At 46.5% G+C, this 24,558-nt stretch overlaps 2 protein-coding genes and 1 non-coding gene across 3 annotated transcripts in view; 2 read left to right on the top strand and 1 right to left on the bottom strand.

The window, feature by feature from the left end:
* Positions 1-16,835, top strand: part of LOC131216328 (atypical protein kinase C) — a 101,399-nt gene extending 84,564 nt beyond the window's left edge. Inside the window, exons 4-13 of the mRNA XM_058210783.1 lie at positions 4,534-4,619; positions 5,005-5,163; positions 5,716-5,891; positions 5,966-6,172; positions 6,246-6,556; positions 6,621-6,721; positions 6,842-7,036; positions 11,300-11,415; positions 11,594-11,720; positions 14,405-16,835. Coding sequence (XP_058066766.1) covers positions 4,534-4,619; positions 5,005-5,163; positions 5,716-5,891; positions 5,966-6,172; positions 6,246-6,556; positions 6,621-6,721; positions 6,842-7,036; positions 11,300-11,415; positions 11,594-11,681 — 1,439 coding nt within the window. The 3' untranslated portion in view covers positions 11,682-11,720; positions 14,405-16,835. The remainder of the gene's footprint in view (positions 1-4,533; positions 4,620-5,004; positions 5,164-5,715; positions 5,892-5,965; positions 6,173-6,245; positions 6,557-6,620; positions 6,722-6,841; positions 7,037-11,299; positions 11,416-11,593; positions 11,721-14,404) is intronic.
* Positions 16,836-17,389: 554 nt separating this feature from the next.
* On the bottom strand, positions 17,390-18,171 carry LOC131205237 (fas apoptotic inhibitory molecule 1). Its single transcript, XM_058197253.1, has 3 exons — positions 17,754-18,171; positions 17,643-17,692; positions 17,390-17,544 (listed from the first exon to the last, which is right to left on the bottom strand). Exons 1-3 carry the CDS (start codon positions 18,169-18,171, stop codon positions 17,395-17,397), a joined length of 618 nt encoding a protein of 205 aa, XP_058053236.1. The 3' UTR covers positions 17,390-17,394.
* Positions 18,172-18,996: 825 nt separating this feature from the next.
* On the top strand, positions 18,997-19,079 carry Trnas-cga (transfer RNA serine (anticodon CGA)). The gene has a single exon. It is a non-coding gene; the product is annotated as a tRNA-Ser (tRNA).
* Positions 19,080-24,558: the final 5,479 nt, after the last annotated feature.

Below are 24,558 nucleotides of genomic sequence, written 5' to 3'. Positions count from 1 at the left end.
GGTGGCGCTCCTTCGCCAGAACAAGGGTCCCGACGTTTTGATTGCGGTCTTCTGCGGCGCGCTGAAGAGGCCATTAAAGAGATGAATTGTCGGTCGGTGGGGAAGGCAGAAGGGGGCACAGGTGTGTAGCAGCAGCAGGATGAGATTTTGTTACAAAATCGGTTGACGAGACGGGGCGAAAGAGCGCACGGCTATGTTGGTGGCGGTAAATCGTAATCTGCTGCCATCTGGTGGTCTGGTCGGTGGTGTGGACGTCCGTGACTGACTTACTGACGCTGTCGGTGGTACGGTCGTGAGCTTACAGAATTACCGGGGACCGGGGCCAAGGATTCCCCATTCCGAGCTTCAGAGTATTCGCGCGCTGAAGGTACGCTTAATCCGCGTCCCAGGAAAAGGATTATGAATTTAGTGGTGCTCGCTGGCCCTTCTCGGGGCGAACAGAAGAAAGGGAGAGTGAAAGAACCGGTGGGGACGCTGACATCGGGTTTGACGGTTTGGGTTTGAATTTTTAATGCAAAATGTACTTAACGGACAGGGACGAGAAGCAGAGAAACGTTACCCGCAAACGGTCCGCCATGGCGAGCAGACCGACGCTCGGAAGGTTAAATCTTGTTATCAGTTTGGAAAACTATAACATTTTGTGCTTCCTGCGGGCAGGGCCGGTGTCCAAGAGTTCCACTAACTGCTCTAAGCGCCACGGACGACAACGACAGGACAGTCGATAAAAGACATCCTTTATCTGTGTGTCTATGTGCGCGTTCCGACACCACCAGTGGCTGGGAACGGGAAACTTTTGTTTAACTATTCACAACTTTATCTCCGATGAAGCGCGCTCCGAAGCAGCGCGGCGGGACCCCAGTGGAGTGACGCTAATAACCCGGGTTCCGGTCGGCGATGGCGGTAAATATCCGGTCCGGGAGCTTCGGGTACACCGATTTATATTAAGTACACGGCCACAATGGCTTTCGTTACGACGGGGTGTTCGTTACCGTAGGCTCCGGTGGCAGGCAGGAATTATGCGGACGTGTTCTGCGCTATTAAACCGTATTTCTGGTAATAGTGTAGAGATTATCGGACCGCAGACCCTCAGGGAGGGACCTCCTGGGGTTGCGATAAAGCTTTGTAAGCGGGAGGTGGTCTCTAATAAGCGCTAAAATCACCCCGCTAAAGCCCCTCAAAAGCGCAGCCAAGGTACAGACATTTAGGGCCGCCAGCAGTGTAGTTCGTTTTAAGGGATTCGAATTATCATCGATCGATAGTTTTTAGTGTGCACAATCGTTCCGAAACATTAACAGTCATTCCCAGCGTATTACAGAACCGAGCAGAGCGCACCATGCTCATTATCCGGTGCTGATGGGGTATTTAGAAACACATCTCTTATTACAAAAGTTTGGGACCGATCTGCAGCTTAGTGTGCGGTTCTATGAGTGTAGTTCACCAGACAAGGCGAGTCGGCGAGTCGGCAATATATATGGAAGGTCTTGTCACAAAAGTGGGACCACAGCGATAAGGAATCCACTACGGTAATGGAATATTAATTTTTATACTCTCGCCTGTGACCCGTCCCCGCTTTCACGACGAGCCTTGTTCTGTTCAAACACCATCGCCATCGTCCACTGTTCAAAATGCCAAGCGTCCGTGGACACTTCATATCCCGAGAGAAACGTGTCGCTGAAATTGGAATGTACTGGCGGGCCGTTGTAAAATATTCGTACGAGCTGTGGTTCTTTCTCCAGCGAGAATAGCTTAGAACGGCCGATGGACAAAGTAACTTTAGCGTAGCTTATGCACCGTATTCGGAGAGCAATTAATAAAATACATCGTATGCTCTCTCCCCAGCAGTGGCCGAAGGCGACGTGGGAATTCTTGTGATTGCGATTTAATGAGCATCGTTCATTCGGTCGCAGGGCTGTCGCAGGACCTTTGCATAACAAATTCAAAAAATCTGAATCCGATTGGTGCAATGAGAATGTCGAATAGCCTCATTGGTTAAGTGCTTGGGATTCTGATGACGCTTCAAAACGGGCTGAAACATGTTTTCTGATTGGCTGAAACATAGTGCCCGATGCAATAGTGGCTGTGGGTAGTAGTGGAGGTTCCCACTCACTCACACCCTGACACACTCGTAGCGAACATTAAAAACAATGCGTCGCAGTTTGGCAATCCGGCTCACCGGGGTTCTTTGTGTGGCAAAAAGTCGAGATCGCAACGAATAGGATCGCGTTCTGGATTTACAGTAGTTCAGTTTTGGTCAATTTTATTGCTTTGAAGAACGTTTTTTATATTTTTTAACAAACTGAATCGTTATGCTAACTCGATGACGTAAGTTTACCTAGGATGCCCATGGAGTCGGCTACTATTAACCTATGAAATGTTGCCATGGACACGATCAAAGTGAACATCTTTTGACAAGTCGTTCCATTGAAGCACGCATGTTTTTTCATAGTGGTATCCATTATCCTTTTCTAGTCAAAACTGCTGATAAAGGGCGATGCTTATGAATTGTTATAGACAACGGCGTCGCGAAATCTTTGGTATACCATGTAAGTAAAGTGCGTGCATTGTATCCTTTTTGAATGGAGATCTTTTATGACTCATCATACCGTGTGCAAATATTCCTCGTAGTAAAAGTGAACAGTTAAATTCATCATTCGTTACTCACCGTTGTAGTGCTGCAGGACACTGTCTCACTGATCGGAAAAGGTCATGCGCCATACGCCGCAAACGCTCGTAATTTTTCTGCGGTCAAACATGTTGCGGGTCAAATCATCGACATCAGAATTTAGACACAAACACCGACAGCGGCCATCGGTCGAGTGTGGTCCTTCTGCGCCCGGGTTTCTCGAAATGTAGCGGTAGCAGCAGTCCCGCGGTGAGGCCAGCTTGTGTAAGCAGTTAACAGTTTAATTGACTTAATCCAATTATCCTTCCGGCGGTGCAAGCTCTCCCCGCGCGCATCGAGAAAGCACAAAATCAGCAGCGACTGGACCACCGGGGGGGAAGACCAGTGTGTAGCGTTGGGCGGCTTATGATGAACGCTTTTTTCCGGTTCGGCTGCCGTGTCTCGATCCTTGGCTAGTCATCCGCTGTAGTTCTGCCCTGTAGTAGGCTCTTCGTGGTGGTGGTTCGTTTACGAGAAAATGGCATCCGAAGGACGACTCTGCTGGCGTTTATTGGATTTTCCACCTGGAATGGAACGACATCCCGAACGAAGGCCACCGTAGTGAAGGAAGGATGATGTTGTTGGTGACGCGATGAGGCCTTTTTTAGCTGTCCGCAGAACAACCCTATTTGGGGGCCTATTCCATCATTTAGCGTGCGAGATGATACGGGACATCGGAATCGGTTTTGGTACTTTTACCAAACAGTGCGGCATCACCCCGGTGTCCAGGACACTTTCTCTCACGCAGGCCGTTTGAAGGTAAAGGCAGTAGGTTTGTGGAGGTGCACCGGAATGCACCGTCTGCTTTAATGGAAAGGCGTTGTGTAATCAATGCAATTGGGATATTGCCCAGATTTAGACATCTTCCCCGGCCGTTACATTCAGCCGTTCTGCGCTGATTGCAATGATCAGTTTGCAAGAGATTCTCAAATCGGTATGTTGCTATGGCTGCATTGTGCATGTTATACTCTAACCCCAAATTGTTATAGCAGGAAGCACCCACTACTCGCCATTGTTACTGGCAGCCGGCGGAACCTAATTTTGTTACATTGTGCACCCTGTTGTGTACACACAGGGCACACCCAGCTACACACGGGCGCGGAAGGCAAATATTAGCATTCATTGTCGTCACACTTCAAATCTTTACGGTGAGTGAGCAAAGACCACCGTCACCAGTCTAGGTCGTTGTCGTCGTCTGGCACACTCTGAAGCATATCTGGAGTGTGAAGGGGCTGGTCTAGTTCCGATACACTCCCGGGAGCAACAAGCTTAAGGTGACCTTTGGCAACTCGCTAGAGGAAACACGCAGCAGGACCCTGTAAACTTTGCTCTTTGTTAACCGACGGCCACCCGACCGACCGACGGTCGGGTAGAAGTTTGATGGAATACACACGCAGCGGAAGCGTTCCGGGAGAGCTGTGCTTGTAGATCCTCCCTACCAAAACCGCTGTTTCCTGTTAGTTCATTTGTCTACGGGAATGCTTCGCTACGTGGATTTTCGAGGTGTAGTTCTCAGCTCTATCAGCAGATTTGCTGTTGCTTCACTGAATTCGGAGCTATTTGGCGCCCGGGCCACGCTTGCCTGCGCGTAAAACCACAAAGTACGAGGCCACTACGTATGCTCCAGAGATGCAAACTCATCCGTGGTGTTGATTAATTGTTATTTGCTGTCATAATGTGTCACCCTGCGTCCTTGTGAGATGATTGCAAATGAATCAGATACGTGACAAAGTTACCGCAGCAGACCCCAACGCATGGTGAATGTGTGAAGCGCGCTCATTAATTTACTTTTCTCCAACTGCGGGTTACCATCCCGCTGGGACGAAACGAAAGCGAGGGCTTACTCACGTGTGACTTTCTATATTTTGCAGGTAGCATTTACCGAAGAGGCGCCCGACGATGGCGCAAGCTGTACCGGATAAACGGACACATTTTCCAAGCGAAGAGATTCAATCGAGTAAGTTTTCTATGTCCACTCGGTGGCGCCCCCGGTCATCCACCGCGAGAGGAAGCAGATTCCCATCGATCGAGAAGAATATCCGTCCGTCCGTGCAATGCACGCTCCTCTCGGTTTATTGAATTTTCTTCATTAGATTTTCCGCTTAGAGCTAGCATATTGAATGGCAGCATCATTTTAACGAGACCAGGAGAGAAGCAAGCAAAAAAATCATATACAAATTTCCATGGACGAAGGACTTTTCCCCGGCCGATCCACCAGACCCGGTGGTACCGGGTACTCGCCATCGTCTAGCGAGAGATCTGCTTTTCCACGGTGTTTTATTTTCCATTTTTACACACTTTTATATGACTCGCTCTTTCATTTTCCGGTCCACCCTCTGCAGAAAGCCTTCTGCGCCTTTTGCCACGACCGCATCTGGGGTCTCGGCCGGCAGGGATTCAAGTGCATTCAGTGCAAGCTGTTGGTGCACAAAAAGTGCCACAAGCTTGGCAATAAACCGTGCAGCAACGAGCATGTCGAACCGGTCTTCAAGGAGCGCGATGTAAGTATTGACCCCCAACGCCAGCAGACCTCTCCCCCGGCAGACAGACGGACTGTGGTGTGGTGGTTCTCGAAGAGCGCGACCCAGAATGTCGTTCTCTCGCACCCGCGCACTGGTTGGTGTAGGGTTGGTTTGCATTTTAATTTTCAAGCTCTCTGTGGCCTTCTATTCCTACGTCAAATCGTGCCTCATTTCTATATATTCGTTTCCGTTTCCGATGATGCTGCGCGCCGTGAGTGCCCTGGTGTGTGCGCGCAGTCCGGAAGCGGGAATAGAAAATAGGGCAGTCGTGACGCACGTAGCGCAGCAACACGTTCTTCCCTCGGACGGGATGAGTGAAAGCTTCAAGAGCAAGGTTGAAAATTAAATTAAACTCCACCACCGACGGACGCTACGAAGAGTGACAGGGAGAGAGAGTAATGCATTCGAAGGGGGTCACCATTGTGGTGCGTCCTGGAATTGCAGGACGTATGCATTTGCGCTTTCGAAGGCCGACCCGTCTCATGATGTGCACCCTTTGAACCGTTTTTATTTGTTACCACCACCGCACAGCATCATGATCCGAACGACGAATCTAGTGCCGGTGATGTCATCCAGGCACCGCTAGACTATCCGCCCGAGCTGCATTCCAGCGACCAGGTACCGGTCGAGGTGAACGATAATGTGGAGGAACCGCTAGAGCCTGTCACCCAGCGGCAGTACTCGCTGAATGATTTCGAGTTGATCCGGTAAGCTTCTCGGTGGTTTGCTTTTGGGTTTCGAAGGGCGGCCTCAGAATGACCTACCTTTTTCCGCTGCACAGCGTTATCGGCCGCGGAAGCTACGCCAAGGTGTTGATGGTGGAACTGAGGACAACGCGGCGCATCTACGCAATGAAGGTGATCAAGAAGGCGCTTGTCACCGACGACGAGGACATCGATTGGGTGCAGACGGAGAAGCATGTTTTCGAGACAGCCTCGAATCACCCGTTCCTGGTGGGTTTGCATTCGTGCTTCCAGACACCGTCACGGTAAGCCATCTCTTTAAGACAGTCAAGCGATTGCCATTCTTGAAACTGACACCTTTATCCTCCGCTCTTTTAGGTTGTTCTTCGTGATCGAGTTCGTGCGCGGTGGTGATCTGATGTTCCACATGCAGCGCCAGCGCCGTCTGCCGGAGGAACACGCGCGGTTTTACGCAGCCGAAATCAGTCTGGCACTGAACTTCCTGCACGAGAAGGGCATCATCTACCGGGATCTGAAGCTGGACAACGTGCTGCTCGACCACGAGGGCCACATCAAGCTGACTGATTACGGTATGTGTAAGGAGGGCATCAGACCCGGTGACACGACGTCCACGTTCTGCGGTACACCGAATTACATCGCACCGGAGATTCTGCGTGGGGAAGACTACGGTAAGACAGCGCTCATGTTGCGGCTTCGAAAGGCGCTAAAAACGCGATTTCTTGATGCATTCAGGATTCTCCGTCGATTGGTGGGCACTGGGAGTGCTACTGTACGAAATGTTGGCCGGCCGCAGTCCGTTCGATATTGCCGGTGCTTCCGAGAATCCGGATCAGGTTCGTCACGAATCCGGGAACCGATGGCGGCTCCCTTCCCCGCAACATCGCGGTCAGTTTATGCTAATCCTAACGAATTGAATTTGTTGTTGCTTCTTCCGTGTTGCGTCTGTCCGTCAGAACACGGAAGACTATCTGTTCCAGGTGATACTGGAGAAAACGATCCGTATTCCGCGGTCGCTCAGTGTGAAGGCCGCCTCCGTGCTGAAAGGTTTCCTGAACAAGAATCCGGCCGACCGTCTGGGCTGCAATCGCGATTCGGCCTTCATGGACATCGTGAACCACTCGTTCTTCAAGACCATCGACTGGGAGATGGTACGTATGGTTGGGTAGGCTAATGCGATTCTACCGTTTCGAGCGGAGCGACGCAACAGCTGTGGGTTTCATCGGTATCCAATTCCCCATGTCCCTGCTCTCTCTTGGAAAGAGCTGTTTTTGTTTCACTTTTGGCAACATAATAAGAGTCATGGGATTAGAAATGGAGGGTAGCAAAGGAGTGAGGCCCAACTTCCCAACAATTGGATTGACATTATTAGATATGTGTTCCGTTCGGGTTCGTCTTTTTTCGTCCATTGTATGCACACACCTCACCATTGTTGCCACCGTATTTAAGTTTTTCATCCCGGTAAAGTGTTTCAGTTGTGATTGCCGTCATCGCCACCACCGTCGGACACACGGCGACGGCCGTGTTCCTTCACTCATGTCGTATTATTTGAACTCGTGTTTTTTTCTTCGTAGCTTTGATTCGTGTTCGTGTGCTGAAAATTGCTTTATATTCGTTTCTGATTGGCGCCGTTAAGTACACGGGGGGAATTGAAAACATATTTTTGCCGTTGCGTTTCCCGCGATTCCGATTTTGCATCCCCTCATTAACATTCACACCGCACCGAAACATCATTTACAGTCGTTAAGCAGTCAATTTCCGGTTTCGATTACACTGCACACTCCTTCCACGTGTGCGCGGTGGCGAAGTGACGTTGGCAGGATCCGGTACCGGACTGCTGACCGATGGAAAGAATGTGGGTAGAGGTTGACTTAAAATTTACCATCCGGTATAAAAAAAAACATTGACCAGGACCGCGGGTGGGCAAAATGTGCAATTTTCACGATAACCACACACACCAATCTTGCAGTCTTTTTTCTGGTCTTCGGATTACAGTTGCGCATGTTGTGGTTTGGGTGAGTTTTTCGCGGTCACCAACCGACACTGACACTGAGTTGTCGTCCTCCACTTTTGGTGGTGATGTACCGTGTTGTTCGTATATTTAGCAGGTTTGTGTATTTATGTTTAATTTAATGGCCTCGTTGCAGTGTTGATAACGGGGCCACTAACGAGTAGATCGATCGATTCTAGATAACAAGAGGCCAGGTGGACCAACAGCTCTGCCAGTGTCCAATAAAAGCACAGTCTCATTAGATTGAGCCCTGTTTTCGGCTCGGTTATTGAAGCGAACATGTAATAGGACACTCAGCCGTCAATGTTTATGTGCATAAACAGCAATGTAGGATATTAATCACTAGCTGAATAATGTAATGTGGCGTGCAAAATCCCAGGAAAGTTTCAAACTTCAGGTTTGAGGACAGATTGCCTCGGCTGAATCTGTGGCGGTTAGCCACTCAACTCAATCCTCCATCCTCATTTCAAATGTCAGGCTGCCAAAAACAAGGCTCGTTCTGTGTGCTTGTGCAAAGCGGGATTCCAGATTGGGATGGTTTGATAAGAAGTGAAAGGCCGTCATTTCGGGCATTACGATATTTTCGTCTTCTGAAACGAGATGGTGACCTAACCCACGCCTAGAGCAATCCTTTTTTGCGCTTTCTTGCCTAAGACGCGTAAATGACGAGGGATGACTGGACTTACTCAACATGAGTGTTTCCGGTGGATAAATTGTGCTTCTCGGTGCTAGTCCCCTAGACACGTCGCGTTGTCTGGACCGTCCGGGAAGCTGTGAAAAATGGAACCATCTTTACCTTCATCGTTGACCGACTTTTACGCGGCCCAAACGGTGTAGCCTTGGAATGAGCGCGGAAAGCGCGAAGCAAAATGCACCAAAGTGCTTACCATTAGTTTGATTGTTGGTGGTAATGGCGGTGGAATTATGATACGCCGCATCACACGGTGCCCAACCACAAACCACTTGGCTGGCTGCGCGGAGGATTTTGTTATTTTCGCGCGTTATTAATTTTGTTATTGTCCCGCCGACGGACGGTCCCGGATTACACACATTTACACGTCCACAAAGTATGTCCGTGGGCGGCTTCGCTTCGCGATAGAGGATTAGCCTAGTCTGCGGAAGGTTCCTGCCCACACGGAAATCCCTGGCACAGGCTTTTGCGGGCTTGGGTGTGTGCAACGGCAACGAGTTAACCGCAAAAGTCGAATAGCGCACGATGTAATTGGATTACGGCAAGCTATTTATGAGCGGCTTTTTTGTCCTACTGACTGGGCACCATTCGAAGATGTTGCGACGGGTGCCAATCGCAACAGAGCATGTGCGAAAGAACGGCAACCCGAGAAACTAACCACCAGAGCCCATCGCATCGCAGATGTTGGCGAAGGACGAGGGAATCTATTACTTTTGCGTTTGTTGGAGATCTAGAAAAATGTTGATAGACGTGTATATAATGCCGTCATCATTTGTGCCTCGGAACTGGTCACGGCGAGACATTCATGTGTACAATAGTCGAATAACTTCACCACCCCATCGTATTTCATGCACAAGTATTTTCTTTGAAAAATCAAAGCTCTTTCGTTTGTGAACCCTGTGAGCGGTCAACCTCCTTGTAGGCCCCCTTTTTACTGCGCCCTTAAAGAAACATTATTTGCAATTGCTTACGTAAACAACGTTCTATTTTCCCCACCTGAACTACTCTCGAAATCGGTATGATTTGTGTCCCCGAACCCCCCGTGTATCGCCTGGAACAGCTGGCGCAAAAGGAGGTGACACCACCGTACATACCATCGTTCGATGGGTGCGACCAGGACATAACGTGTCACTTTGATCCTCAGTTTACGCGCGAACCGGCCGAGCTGACCCCGGACGATCCGTAAGTTTGTGATGAAGGCGCGCGCACGGCGCCTGTCACAGGTGGTGTGTTAACGTTACCGGATCCTCCTTCGGGTGAAAAGTAAACTTTCGCAAACTCCCGTAATTAAGTATCTCGGAGAGGTCAGCAGTACAGAGCAGCCATCGGAGCAACGGCGCCTTCGTGTGTGCGGTGTGCTGTTTTCGTTGTCGCGAATACACACGCGTGTCCCTCCCAACTTTCGTTTCTGTCTGCCTGTCTGGTGAAGATTGCCGGTGTTTTGTGTCACTCCTTTTTCTTCAGTTCGGAACGCGTCGCTTTTTACCAAACTTTCTTTCTGTGTGCCTGATGTCGTTTGCTTTGCGTTGTTTGATGTTGTTTATGCTACTACTTAGCCCCCGTAGGTAGTTTGCTAGTTTGTGCTAGTTAATTCTTTCGTTTGTCCTTCGGTTCACTCGCTCGTGCTGTTGTAGAAATGACTTTTATAATTCAACGAAAATGTTTGTCTTTTGCTGCTCTAGGTTTCTGGGCCACTTTTTCCACTCTTTCCTCTCTCTCTTAATATTATTGAAGCCCCTCAAGACGCCGGTTCGTGACTGGCGAAAGTGGCACACGACGAAGCTCTTGATTATGCACCGGCAAAACCGGAGCTGAAGTTTCGGTTTCCCGTCAAAGTGCTAGCCGAAATTTCGCTCAAAGGGCAGTAAGCCAAAATTTCGCTCAAAGATGAAACTTTTCTAGAAGATTAAATGGCAAAATCAAAAGTCAGTAACGATTGTTGATTTTGTTTCGGGACTGCCGTGCCGAACGGATAAGTATGCTCTCTTTGGTGTTGGCCCTTAGGGTTTGGCTTTTGCAGACTAATGAATAGTTTTATTTTTCAAAGACGGCGGTCAAATGGACGAGAATAAGTGGAGGGTCATGTTGCATGTTGAATGTCTATTTTTAAGATCGCTCCTTTATGTTTCTCTGCTTGACGACGAACGAACTTTTGGCTTATCATTTCGATTCTAATCTGTTTCTTCTTAATGTTTCTGATCTTCGTTGAAACCGCATCGTAAGTGTAAAGCTTTCTCTCGGATGATGATCCATTTCTAGGATTGTGTTTTTCACCAGTTTTGCAATGGCTGGATGACGCATGACGACCTTAAACAGATGAATGGCCTTTCGTTTCACAAGCATCTTCAAGTGTGCGTTTCTTCTTTTCTGTAGCGCCCGTTAGTGGGAGCCGATTTTATGTTGATCATTCTTTAAATCGTGACAATCCGATTGTTGATGTGCTCTGCTCAATGCTCAAATCCCCTTTACCTCCCGTTTCTTGCCCACACACAATGTTATGATGTTGATATATATTTAATTTTGATTCCGTTCTTTTGAACCTCCTCACGGAATGGCGCCGATTTTTATTCTTTTTCATTTACCATCGTTTTTTCCTTTTTGCTCATGTGTTTGTGTTTGCCGTTTGCCGTCTACTCCACACATTTTATCTGCTCTCGTATGTGTGCCCCACACAACACAACAACCTGCGTATGCGCGCGCGCCCCCTTGTAGCTTGAGCAAAAGCAGATTACGCCTCCGTTCCGGCCGCGGCTCGACTCCGATCGTGATCTGGCCAACTTCCCGGTTGAGTTCACCGACGAACCGGTACATCTGACGCCGGATGATGAGTAAGTAGTTGCGACAGTATCGGTAGGGGATCGCCAACCACACACCTACTACCCCCTTGCTAATGCCAACCGACTGGAGGATCCCGCAACGCTTCCATGTCCTGTCGACAGTCGAAGGGCGGCAGTTGTGTTAGTTGATGGATTTTTTTTAATACGTTTATTTTTGTGTGTTCCGTAGCCGCGTCATCGATAAGATCGATCAGTCCGAGTTTGAGGGATTCGAGTACGTGAACCCGTTGCTGATGTCCTTGGAGGACTGCGTTTGACATCACGCATCTTGCGAGTTGCATCCCTACAACATGCAGGTAAGGGTTTTGGGTTTCGTGTGCTGAATGTGAGGATCGCGCACGCTGATTAGATCGCGAACGCGGTCGTGTCTTCCCGCACTACAAACACATACACACCATTCACCATTCCGAGTTAGGACGACATACCGGTCGCACACACAAGTACATAGAACAAACAGTCGTTGATTTGCGCCATTGTTCCGAAGGTTGTTTTCTTTTCCAATTTCTACAACGCTTTTCGTAACATTATTGTTGTTTCTTCGGTTTATTTCACACTCTGCTGTGCCTAATAGCCAAATACGGTAGATACAAACATTTGTAAAATATTCCTTTTCCGGTTTGAAATCTCCCGTCAGCCCCTCAGAACAATAATTGGAGTCACTACACTAATGTTGTTAAAAATGTTTGTTCATATTGTTTATATTTTTCTGCAAACACATAACTTTAACTAACACACGTTTTCCTTCTTACCGAATAAGTGTATGGTTTGTTGCTCTCGTTTTGCTCCCTGTACGTGTCGTTTATGGGTTTCTTTTTTGTATTTCTCTTTCCTTTTTCCACTGGTGTTGTTTCGTCATCCCACCACCAACAATAACAACCAACACCACCACCATCACCACCACCATCATAACGAACCTACCACTTCCCGTAGTATTGAGTGCAGAGAGAGAGATTCGAGAGTATAATTTCTTGATTCCTACGGGGGTAGCACTGTAAAGGACGCGGTGTATCGGTTTAGCCACACTCGATCGTCGAATAGTATGTGTGCTTACTTGACACACACGGCATGGCATAATCCTCCTCCGCGGCAATGAAGACCATCGTGTATGACAGTACTTCAAAAGAATTGCAACGTAACGTGTAGAATTGAGTTTTGGCTTAACGTGGCGTTTGCGTCCCCGAGGTTTTTATAGGACGTGACTCGCGTGGATGTAAGCTGCAAGTTTTCCTTTCGTCATTCGTTTTCCAAAATCTCGGAAAAAAGAAGTGACGAAGAGTGAAGCGACAGCGTTTTTGTGTAGATTGTTCCGTTTTCGTTTTACCTTCGTTTTTTTCATAATGACACGAGACCAATATCCACACACTCAAAAGTAAGTAGTGCAAACGCTCTCATGTTATAGAATGCCTCACACATTACTTACTTCTTCATCATAAGATAGTTTTCCATTTCGGTCAGTTTTGTCGTTTCATTTTTGGCAATTCTTTTACTGCTGTGAACTTTTGCACACGCGCTTCATTTTATGTCCGCGCCCCGCCACTGTTTGTAGTTTTTGTTTTGGTTCTCTATCATTACATAAGTATCATGTTTTATGATATCTTCTCGCTCATCCGGTTTACTGTGCACTCCATTCGCCCGCCCGATATAGTTAGCTTGTCAAAGTAAATAGTGATTCTATCTAGACCTGTAACACACACCCGTATACTCTTTATCTCTCGACTCGTATATATGTCGCCAACGCGGTGTGAAACAGTGTGACCGAGTGACGGATGTAGATTCTATAGTAAAAGACGAATAGATAAATGGTCAAACACACAAACAAACGTAAGTGTTTCGTTTGCAACCCACCCACAAAGATATCCTTTGAACCAATCACCACGCGCGCTGCGCAATGCTGCATCCAATTGAATCCAATCGTATACATCGTCCTTACGCAGCGCTTCGAAATGGAAGACGGAACATGCTTTGTAATCCGATTTGGTATTATGAATCGTTTCTATGTTCCTCACTCTCATCTAGAAAAGCCTTCATATAATCATTGCCCTTAAGAAAGGCCCCCATATCGCCCTTAATCGCATTCGAGCTGCATTTGAAGCCAATTAATTTGAGTGCCTTTAGTCATGAAAATAGCTATGCTGAGATTGTAGGAATTACCCCAAAATTAATTTCTCACTAGGGTCTCGTTGAAAAGCTAGAATAATTAGTCTACCGAAATACATGTGGTGTGTAGTGTTTCAATTACCTGAATTCAGCGTGCTTTCAATTATCAGGTTGCTACTGTTTTTTGTAACTGCCTTCGTTTATTGCATCTGGCATTTGTTTTTTTCTGTGGAATTGGTTGAAAAGAAAACATTTATCTCGTTTTCCGAACGATTTTGTCGCATGCTTTCAGCTCTTAAAATATTTACACTTTCGTTGTAAACCAGTTTCAATACAAAATATGAGAACAATTTTCTCAGAATGCTGCGGTCAATCCAAATACTAAATTTTAGTTGCACACTTGCGGCTTTATAGTTCTTCTGATAGCTACCGATCAGACACTTCTGTTGCACTTTCGGTACACAACGACAGCTGTTCCGGCGTTCATTATTCTTAGTTTTGGGTTCTAATGCATTACGTGCGCCATCATTGCCTTAATAATCTTTCTGCTTTGTGCTGATGTGTTTTTTTCTGTTTTCCGTTCGTTGTTTTCGTTTCTCCCACTACAGTTGGAAACTACTTTCCTTTTGCGACGGAGGCTCAACTCCTCCGTACCAGCCACACATCCTCTACTATTGGATTTTCTTCAGCAATTATCATTTGTTCTGTGCAATTTGGTTTTGCCTGCTCTTCTAACCACTCTATATTACTAACAACAACTCCCTCTTGCCGTTGATCTGTTGATAAAAAAACGAGGAAAAGTAATCCTCGCCAGCACCATGTTTCTGGGCGCGCAAAGTTTCTAATGTGTTTTCTCTCTTACTCATCTTCAATTTTCCCGCAGTTATACGGTGACGATTCTAGCGATTACGATTCCGTTGTGGATGAGCTAAGTATCCTTCAATTACCTCCGCCACCATCCAAGAGTCTGCTGCAGCACATGTTTTGCCTTCCACTGAACTAGCCGCAACCGTCGACGGCGAGCCGCCAGCCGAGTGATGGCAGATAGCGACACACCCGTAGCGATAAAAGATAGAGTGTGGACTTTGGTGTTTTTGGGTTTTCTGTTTCCGAAAGCTATTTCTATTGGGCGGCAATATTTGATTTCAATTTTGTTAAATTTGTTAGAGAATTCCACAATTTATCATGAACACACCTGAAAGCCTTTGGCAGGCGCATTTCGCGACAGCTCTTTTGTATCTGTTTTTTTTCGTTGATTGTCCGCTTCGAAATTGAGCACAAAACTATGACAGCCTGTTTCATTCGTCCGCAGCATCAATCATCACTCTATAATTGTAGTAACTTCTTAGCTAGCCATAAGAGCGCGGAGCGAGAGAGAGAGAGACGCCAATCTAAGCATATTAATATCCGGCTCACAGACAGACAAGTTTGTGCGCTGCTGCATTTAGATGCGAACACAGGACATCAACTAGAAGGTTAATAATGGTACTTGACACATTTCACGTCGTGAACTTATCTTTATACAAACAAAAACAAAAATCACGGAAAAGAGTTTCAGGATATGAAAATCAAACCGCTCTCCAAACCCGTAGAAAAGTAAGTGATGAACTACTGCAGAACACAAAACAAATCCAGGAAAGAAGTAAAACGGATCTTAAAGATGATTGACTAGCTATGCTAAGGCGATGAAACAATTCGTTTGATCCTACTGGGGACGGACGGAAGTTAGATTCGGAAGAGATCCTTCTTCTGCTGCCTGGGGCGAATCAGGCTATAAGAAGCATGGGGCGGCGAAACAGTTGAACATACATTATACTAAAGCAAAACATAGTTAAATAGTAAATCAAGAAGCAAAAGTTACAAAAAATTACAAAGTTACACACAATTGCACAGCATCGTTAACAAAGTAGTAGAAGGAATGGCGCAAAACGGACGGCCGCTTATTGGTTGGCCTATGCGTAGAGCCCGGGACGGGTTGATGAAGTGGGACAAGCTGCTGGAGAACAAACTAGATGGCGCGAGCCCCAAACGGGATGAAATCGTACGAGAACAGTCTATAGAACAGTTTGGACAGAGTAATTTGGGGAGCTACACATGTTTAGGTATCAAATTTACTATTAATAATTATAAAAGCCGACACGAGAGTGTAGAATGGTTTAGTATGGAAAAAAGAAAGTAATGAAATTGAAATTAAAACAGAAAACCATAGTTCATGCTATGAAGTGAAAGAGAAAACCCCGCAAAGTGGAGGTGTGTGTTGTGGCGTGCGCGTTGATGGGTGAATGTTTTTAACATTTTAAATATTTTAGAAAAGAAAAAACAAAAAAACTAACAAGAAATCAAAGAGATAAAATCATCACATACAGAACAGCGAAGAGGCCAGTAGACAGTGGATCGTTGCTGCGGGAGTGCAAAATGTAGAATAACGATCAAAATTACACAGACTGCGGCATAGGGTTGGTTGTGTGTCCGCGCTGTGCGTATACAGCGAGCGTCGTCTGTTGTAGCTGACAGTTTTTGTACATGAGTTCAGGAAATACTATAGACAAACATATGACAAACGAGTAATTGAAAGAAACAAAAAAACAACAAAACTTTAGGAACGCGCACCGTAAAAGAAAACATAATTATGCAAAAAGTAAAAACACACACAAACCATCACTCCTGATCGATTGAATGAGGTTAGCGTGAGGACGTGAGCCTACAAGTTCTGGAGGCTCTCTAGCCGAGAGACAGCACTGAAGCCGAGACAGAAACTGTGTGCAGATGTTGTTATTTTCTATGTCCAACCGTTTACTGTTCGTTCTGTTCATCCCGTACCTAAACCATGATCCCCTCCGTTCGATTGTTACTAATCGGTTGTTTAAAATCATGTTAATATTGGGCTGTTTCTTTTGAATGCGAGATCCGCGTACCAAGCGTTAAAGTACGAGTTATTAACTCTCCTGCACCCGAAGGTACCATAAGTTACACATTCCACAGGAAGACCGTTACAATGAAACCGAGCAACAGCTCAGAGGTCCATTAATGCGAGCTACGTTGGCGAAGACCTCAAAGCAGAGAGACATTTTTGAGAGGAAAACAAACGAATGCATTGCCCCCAAAATATTATCTAGATGCGTAACCGTGTCGCTTGCACATCAAGGGAAGGCAGAAGAAATGTGACGAACGAGAACGCGTGCGCCTATGATTTGTATTATGATCAGATTGGTCGTAGAGTTTAAAACGATGGTATTTACGGGAGATACTTCTTCATTTGACATCAATCGTATTTTATATAACCATTACCAATGTGTTTTACGGTCATGCGAACGACGCGCTGCATGGCGCACTTGCAGAAACTCTTTTTTCGATCGAAACTGATTTTTTTAGTTGTGTTTTCCGTACCGAACAGCATCCTACTTTCTAGAGAAGTATTCCAGTAACAAGTATTTTAGCTTTTACCGTTTACACTAACGCACCACTTTATCATTGTCCGTTTTTTATCATTACATTTATTGCCTTCTTGTGACGGTTTATACACATTTTATTTTATTATAATACATCTGCCGCCCCGTCGTTCCTCGTGCCCTTAGAAGAGATTGTTTTCTTTGTTCGTTATAATAGCAAAGCGCTGAAGCCACGATTAAATTATAAATGAAGAACCAGCACGTTGGTGGTACGGCGACACTTGCAAATACATTAAAAGAGAGACAACAGGCAAAAACAATACAGAAGGAAATGAGTGCCGGACAGGATTGCTGAAAATTGAAATTATTTCAAATAAAAAATAATAAAATCAAACTTCCTTTCGTGTTTCATATCCACAGAACCCGGCAACGTTCTTCAAAAGTATTCGCCCAAAGGATACGATAGAAGTTTCGTCCGAATTAATTAACGTCCCTGATCGAAAATTTCTGTCCCATTCACGGTGAGCTTGTGAACGATCCCGTCGCGTTTATTACCGCTGGTTCGGGCGCTCAGGACGAAAGTGTTGTTGTCCTCGACAAACGTCGTGTCGGTGCCGCCATCAACGAACTCGCCCTGGAATGTAAAGAAACACCCGCGAACACGTGGGGCGATTTTCCGGATGTTATCAATTTAAGGTATTTTGAATTATTTTCAACGGACGTATTTCTTACGTTCTCCTCGATCAGCTTCCCGTTAACGTAGATGTTGAGTGTGTTGTGTTCTGTGGATGGACAAGAACATTGATCGGCTTTCTCGCTTCTCGGTAGGAGTAGGTTACGAACCTAGCACGATCCGGTAGAAATTATCGCCCAGCTTCGTCTCCCAGGTTTTCAGTGCTTTCGCTTGGCATTCGGTGAACTGTTCGTACGATTTTCCGTCCACGAACAGCGAGTAACTGTAGCGAAAGCCGGGCAGCGGATCGACTCTTATGATGCACCGTTTGTCCTCCAGCTTGAACATATCCTCGCCGACCAGCTTGAACATCCAGTCGCGCCGGAAAACACTTCGATTGTCGATCCACAGCACGCGTTTGCCGCTTGCGGTACCGTGTTCGAACTCGATCTCGTACACCTTTCCGTACAGGGGAACGCGCCACCGCGCAACAACTTCCTTGTGCTGGTGCTGGTGCTGCTGCGGATTGGACGAGTCTTTGCCTCCCAGCGTCGGGATGCTGGACAGGAGCTCGGCACTGTTTAACATGGTTGATGCGTGCGGTTTGTTGGGCAAATTCAATTAGCCCGCAATCGAAAGGACATTTTGTTGACTTCAGCGCTGTTGAAGGCACATAAAACAATGACTATTTGTTTTAATTCATCGAAGGGTTTCATATTTCCCACATTAAAACCCGAAACTATACTACAGTAAATCGAGCGGATGTTTCTTGCATATGTGCAACATTTTCCCAAAGGTTTGAAATGAGTTCCGTAGTGTGCGTCCTACATTCTAGGTTTCCTTGGCCGATTCGGTTTAGCATGATCCGAAAGTATAGTGCAGCGCAATAAAAGATGTGTTCCAATTTGTCTTCGTAGTCGCACGACAACCGTCGCTCAATATTGTTTACATGCAAGGTTAGTGTTGACAGGCAGGCAAAAGGCCAAATCCATCGTGAAGCAGAAGAAAATTGACGACGATTTCACTCCCCGTATGAGGGGTTTTCTTCTTCGATGTATGGCTTCGACACATGTTTCGGTCAATTTGGAAGAGCTTTTGCTGATGGTTCTGATACACGTACGACACATCGACTACTGGAACGGGCTGTTTAATTTATTGCTGTTGCATGGTTTACGCTTTTTTAAATGTTTCCCATTTCTGGTGAATTGCAACGATGAGATTCACCGGACCTTTCCTCCCGAGTGCTCTAATCGCTAAAGGTTCGCTAATCTACACGCGTAAGGCCGTTATCTCGTCGCGGTTAACCACGCGCGCTATTTCTGGTCCATCTTTCTCTTGACCAGCAGCTTCTTCACACTTCGAACAGTAGTATGCGGGCAGCGAGTTGGGCCCAAAGTATCGTCCTTTCTGCAGGCAGTCGTGGCCGAGTGGTTAAGGCGTCTGACTCGAAATCAGATTCCCTCTGGGGAGCGTAGGTTCGAATCCTACCGGCTGCGAGGAACCCAATTTCTTTTTCACTATTTTTATTAATTTAACAGTCTTTTGTACTAACAACCAACATTTTGTACAGCATTGCTTACTATCACCCATATTATTGACTTTATGTAACTTCTAGGCACGAAACAAAAACTACAATGTCTAAACATCAGTTTGAACGTTTCGTTCGCTGCGTTATTATTTGTGAACGTTTGAAAGCCATCCATCGAAACAAGGAACTGTCTTATTCATTGATGATATTCATCACATTTCCATTAGAAGCTCCCACTTTAATAACTTGCGTTCGAAGGGGTCAAGTTCAACTAATCAACACAACCCACGACAACCCAACCCGCAGGCCACCCTCAATGCACCTTAAAGCCTCTAGGCTAGCACCTTCAATTTGTCGCGTTCTTCGTTGAAGGCGTGCGACTCGAGCGCGTTCCGGTAACCGACTGGCCGGTTCGGAAGGTCCGAACCCGAGCTCGGAGCTCGAAGCTGGGGGGTTCTATATTTCGCCAAACTACCGGAAACTACGGAAACTACAGCGTATCGTAAACGCGGGCGCCATAAAAATGCTACCCCATCGGAGGAAAATCGTTTTTTGAGCTGGGGGGTCGGTCGACGCACGTGGGCTTTTAGGGTCCGGAAAATGGATCGATTTCCACTATCAGTATCGCGTGGGGTGCCGTCGTCGGGTATCTGTCCGCGTGGGGCAAACATACAACCATACAGTGCGGGTGACCTGGAATACAGTTCTGGACAATTTTTACGCCAAACGATCGATACAATTTCATGCTACTTTTTCGTTACCCCAATCCTTCTTAGTCAGGATACTGAATTGATATTGGATGGTTCCCGAACGACCGTATGGTCTTCCTCCGATTCGGCAGTCACTGCATTACGTTTGTTTGGGTCAAGTTATCGAAACAACCCGAGACACGATTGGCAGTGAAGTATTGGGGCTTCTACCTATTGGTATGGTGCTTCGGACCCAACCCGAACGTTGCCCGAAAACTTTTTTCCAGGACGGTCGTACGTAATTTGAACTTTATTGTAACGGGGCGAGCTCGCGGCGTGGTGTTGTATGAGTTTCACCGCGATGTTATTGCCGCGAAGGTGGCTCCCCCAAAAAAGGGCCCGAATTGCATCGCACGACTGAAATAGCTGCAGGACCAAGACCGGGAGAGCTGGGCCGCTGTTTGCGGAAAGCTGAATGAAGGAAACGAAGTGTTTCGTAGTTTTCTTTGGCTTTTTTGACTCTCTCGACCAGCCTTCAAAATATCCTTCGACAGATTTGGATACTTGTTGTTTTTGGAAGGGTTCTGTAACGACGCCTGTTCGCTGCATTGCAAGTGCAGTTGAGCGGCAAAAATGGTGCATGATAGGAAGCTAACAATTTAAGCTGTTTAATACATTCTATAGGCTGTTGGGTGTTGGCCGATAAATTATACACGAACGGTAGGAGGTGCCGCGTGTCGACGTTCCCAGTTCCGTTAGTTCTACGGTCTAGGTCCGCGTTTTGTGTTGTGGTCCACTTTCGTTTCCATGGTATTGCGTTTGCGGAAAGGTGGTCCATGGGTGGTCAAAACTTGCTGGTGTTGGCCCTGAACTTGGACCAAGGAGTGGACCAGCGATGTGCATGCAAATAAATCCAGCTTCTTAAAGAATCGTTTATTACGTTATAAAAATAATTAATATTGATGCATATTAAGAAAGGTTTAAAAATAGAAGAATAATTCAAACAATGGCTCCCTTCATCGCTTTCCGATGTGACTGATTTGCCATTTAAAGAGCTCCAAATAATGTGACGAGCGAAAGCGTCAACAATAATTGTTGGTCCTCTGTAGAAGCGGACGCTACTTGCCAAAGATGAAGACCTAACCGTGGTCTGTTCTATGTTTCCCACCGTCCACCACCCGCGGTTAAAGTTTGTGGCCACAACACGATGCACGCCATCACTCCCATCGCGGAATGCCATCGCGTGTCGGTGGACGATTCGAGGAAAATTAAACTATTTTAGCAATTCCCTGATTGTCTTTTGGATTTTTTTACCTTCCTTTTCGAATCGTCAGCTTTTGGTGGCCATTTGCAAGCCGTTCGCTGGCTAATCATCGGAATCGGAATCCAGCGCCGGCGGTTGATGGCATCTTTTTGTGATTTATTTACTACGCGGTGGAGCGCTTAATTTCACAATGCTCTGAGTAGTGAAAGGAAAATTGGAAGAAAAACATAAACGATTCGTCGAAGTCGAACGACAATCGACAAACAAACTCGAGCCAATGTTCGTTCGCAACGAAACAACCGATGATTTATTGGCACGTTGTGGGTGAAGGTTGTTACCCTTCCGTGTACATCCATGAAGACTTTTGCCGACTTGTCGAGGTGAGGCAAACAACTACTAGGTTAGATCGGTACCCTAAAATCTCATACAACTGTCTATGGCTATTACTTTTAATATACGATATTGAGAGGGATAATATTTTTAAGGGCAAGGTCATTATTTTCGCCTGTGAGGATTGCCCCCGGTGATAGAGTAGTCGGTAACGCTCTTCGCTATATCAGCGCAGCTGGCCAGGGTTCGAATCCCGGGACCGGTTGCGACTCAACCGGCCATGGTTTCGATTCCCGATACCGGCGCTCTGACTCTGACAAGAAGAGGAGGGGGGGGGGGGGGGGGGTTGGCGCGGGACCAACAACCCCCGCCGCCCGTAAAAAAACGAACTATATTACTACCAAGAGGAGTACAAGGAGAAATTCGGGCAAAATAAACTTATAAGTTTCATTGCCTTACGCATCTGGCCGATGAGGTCATCACACGATTTGGGCCGTTAAAGAGAACTTCGTGCCGGCCTTTTTCGATAAGCTGTTGAACTCCCTCCGGCACGTGGTGGACAAGCAGCAATCGGCCCTGGACCAGGTGAGAGTAGTACATTGGCTTCTCCGGGAAGCTGCTTTCCGGAAGTCCGGAAATGCGCCTAATTTCCCTCTTGTAAGTAATAAGCAGAGAAACGGCACGTATCATAATATAGTAGAGTCCAGGTGCGAGAGGGCTTTACATATTAAGAACCAGTCCTTCTGACTGTTGGTGTTGGGTTGGTTGGTGAAACCCGCGACACCCGCCGAATCTCCCCGTGTGGTGAAATTTATATCCGCTTCCGTTGGACCCTTTCCGGATCACAGCGGATCCCTTACTATGTCAAACGGAGCTGTATAGTATAGTATGCGGAGAAAACTTACCGAAGGAGTTAAATGTGCTGAAATCCAAAGACAACACCAAGACGCTTAACTCCCCCATAGAGTATACGTTGCAGGATATTCTCTGCAAGCTGGTTATGCTTCAAGCAGGACCAATATCGACATACACTCCTATGTTCGAAACTCTTCCAGAGCAGTAGTGATAAGTAGTGATAAGTGACAATCAAAAATATTAAGTCTCAAGCTCAAATAAAAATTCTAAAAATAGATCTTGTCTGTTTCAACAACTTATTTACCCTCCAGAAATAGTTTATTTACCATATTTTTCCATATTTCTAAAGTAGACTAAAGATAAAATGCGTATACATTGCAGAAGACAAACTAGTATTTTATATTTCGTAATAATCTTCAAACTCAGATTCACTGCTCTCTGACAAATTGATATTCTCTGATTGCTGTTCAATGTACTCCTCATTGTAAAAAAAAATGCTTTATTCGATTTTCGATTATTTTGTGGCGTTAGATTGCTACACATGTCAGTGACTTATGGTGAAAAGTTGGGCCATTTGAAATTATCACTTAATCTTTGACAGCTGTTTTACTTTACTTTTACAGCTGTTTTGTTCAACAATTTCTAAGGGGACCGAGAAGATGTAAAAGTCGAAAAGCAAAGTTTGGTCGAATGTGAACAGTTTCGCTTACAGTTTTCTTCAATTACAGGGTCGTGGTGCCACATGAGTTGTTGCCAAAGGATAGAACGGTCAATAACGAATATTACTTGCAAGTTATGCGCAATTTGCGCGAAGCAATCCGCCACAAACGCGAAATGTCGTGAAAATACGGGACTTTTTCAGAAAACTCAACGATTGACGAAACTTTAACGAAAAATTCGAAATTCGAATTCGAAAAAGTAGGCGTGGCGGAGGGAAAACTGTTATACTGTTATACAAACTGCTATACTGTTATATATTCATGTGCGCAGAAATGCAGAAATTTAGGCGCGAAGTTTAAACATAAATTCAGGCGCCTGAAAACGTGATGCTCAGATCCTTGGAAGATCCTTGAAACATTTTTCTTTTCGTTCGTCTCTCCCGCCTTTCGACTCAGCTATTGGCGGCGGCTTTCCCAAACGGTTGGGAAACTATTCTGAAAGTCCGGAATATAAAACCGGTAAACGGGGAAGTCAGGGCCGAAGGTGTGAAATGTCAATAAACAATAAATCAATAAAAACACACCGGACCGGGCGCAACCAGCGCCTCCGGGAAGCGCCCGATAATCCCGCTGCAGGCGAGCTGCCAGCGTTGCCTTCTTGCAAATTGTCTTGGGAACCGATCGGCCCGATCTTTGCCGAGGACCAACTTCGGCTGTTGCATTCTCCGGTCCATTGCATTGGCGCATGGTAATTATGGGACGCGGCGGGAGAATCCTTTGCGGCCCGGCCTTGCCCGTATGGCGCTTCCTGTGCCGAGGGCCTATTTATGCAAAACGGGCGGAAATTCCGCACGCCCTTCTTCCGATCCGAGGGCCATCACTTTCGGTCCCATCGTAGCAGACCGAATGGCGGGCGAGGGCTAGAGTGATCTTAAAAACTGAAGGAGAACTAAAGGCAAAAGACGGGACGGGAAGAAAACGGCAGAAAGAGAGCGAAACCCGTGAATTCCCCAGGCGACCGTGAAATTCCCGGAAACTGGCCATCGCACTTCCTTCGGGACGGCCGGTCGTGTTTTTATCGTCCTTTCGGCGGTCCTCTGGGACATTCCTAGGATGCACCGTATCCACCGCGGTCCGGGTAGTATCACTTTTCCCATGACCGTACGCCGTCTCTTTGGTGTTGTCGTCCCTTCAAACGGGAAACCGATTTTGGCGGAAAACGGAGACTCTCAGCTGGACGATCGAAAGGGACAGCAATCGACTGGCAAAAATGTTATTCCATAATGGTGGTAAAAATCCAGAGGAGAACATCTTTAAAGTGCCTAGAGACGATATCAAATTTCGGTTTGAATCACCAACGTTAAATGAATTTTCCGTTACTGGCTTTAAATGGTGAGCCTCATCTCGGTCTACTGCTCCCAGGTTTATGATCGGCCTTCGACAATGAAACGTTTTAAAATCGTGTTTGAATGCTCTTATCTCGTCCCTCCAACCAAAAACAATAGTGTGTTGGGGCCCTTGTTTCCTTGTTCCTTTAACCATTAGTTCATTGCGTTCCTGTCCGTCCGCTTCATTCTATGCCCATTTCACTCATCGTCCGGCTCATTAGCGGTCGGGAAAGTGTGAATGATGTGACCGTGGAACGCAGAG

The sequence above is a fragment of the Anopheles bellator genome, chromosome 1 (assembly GCF_943735745.2).
Source record: "Anopheles bellator chromosome 1, idAnoBellAS_SP24_06.2, whole genome shotgun sequence".
NCBI lineage: Eukaryota > Metazoa > Arthropoda > Insecta > Diptera > Culicidae > Anopheles > Anopheles bellator.
This window is presented reverse-complemented; position numbering and strand designations above follow the sequence as displayed.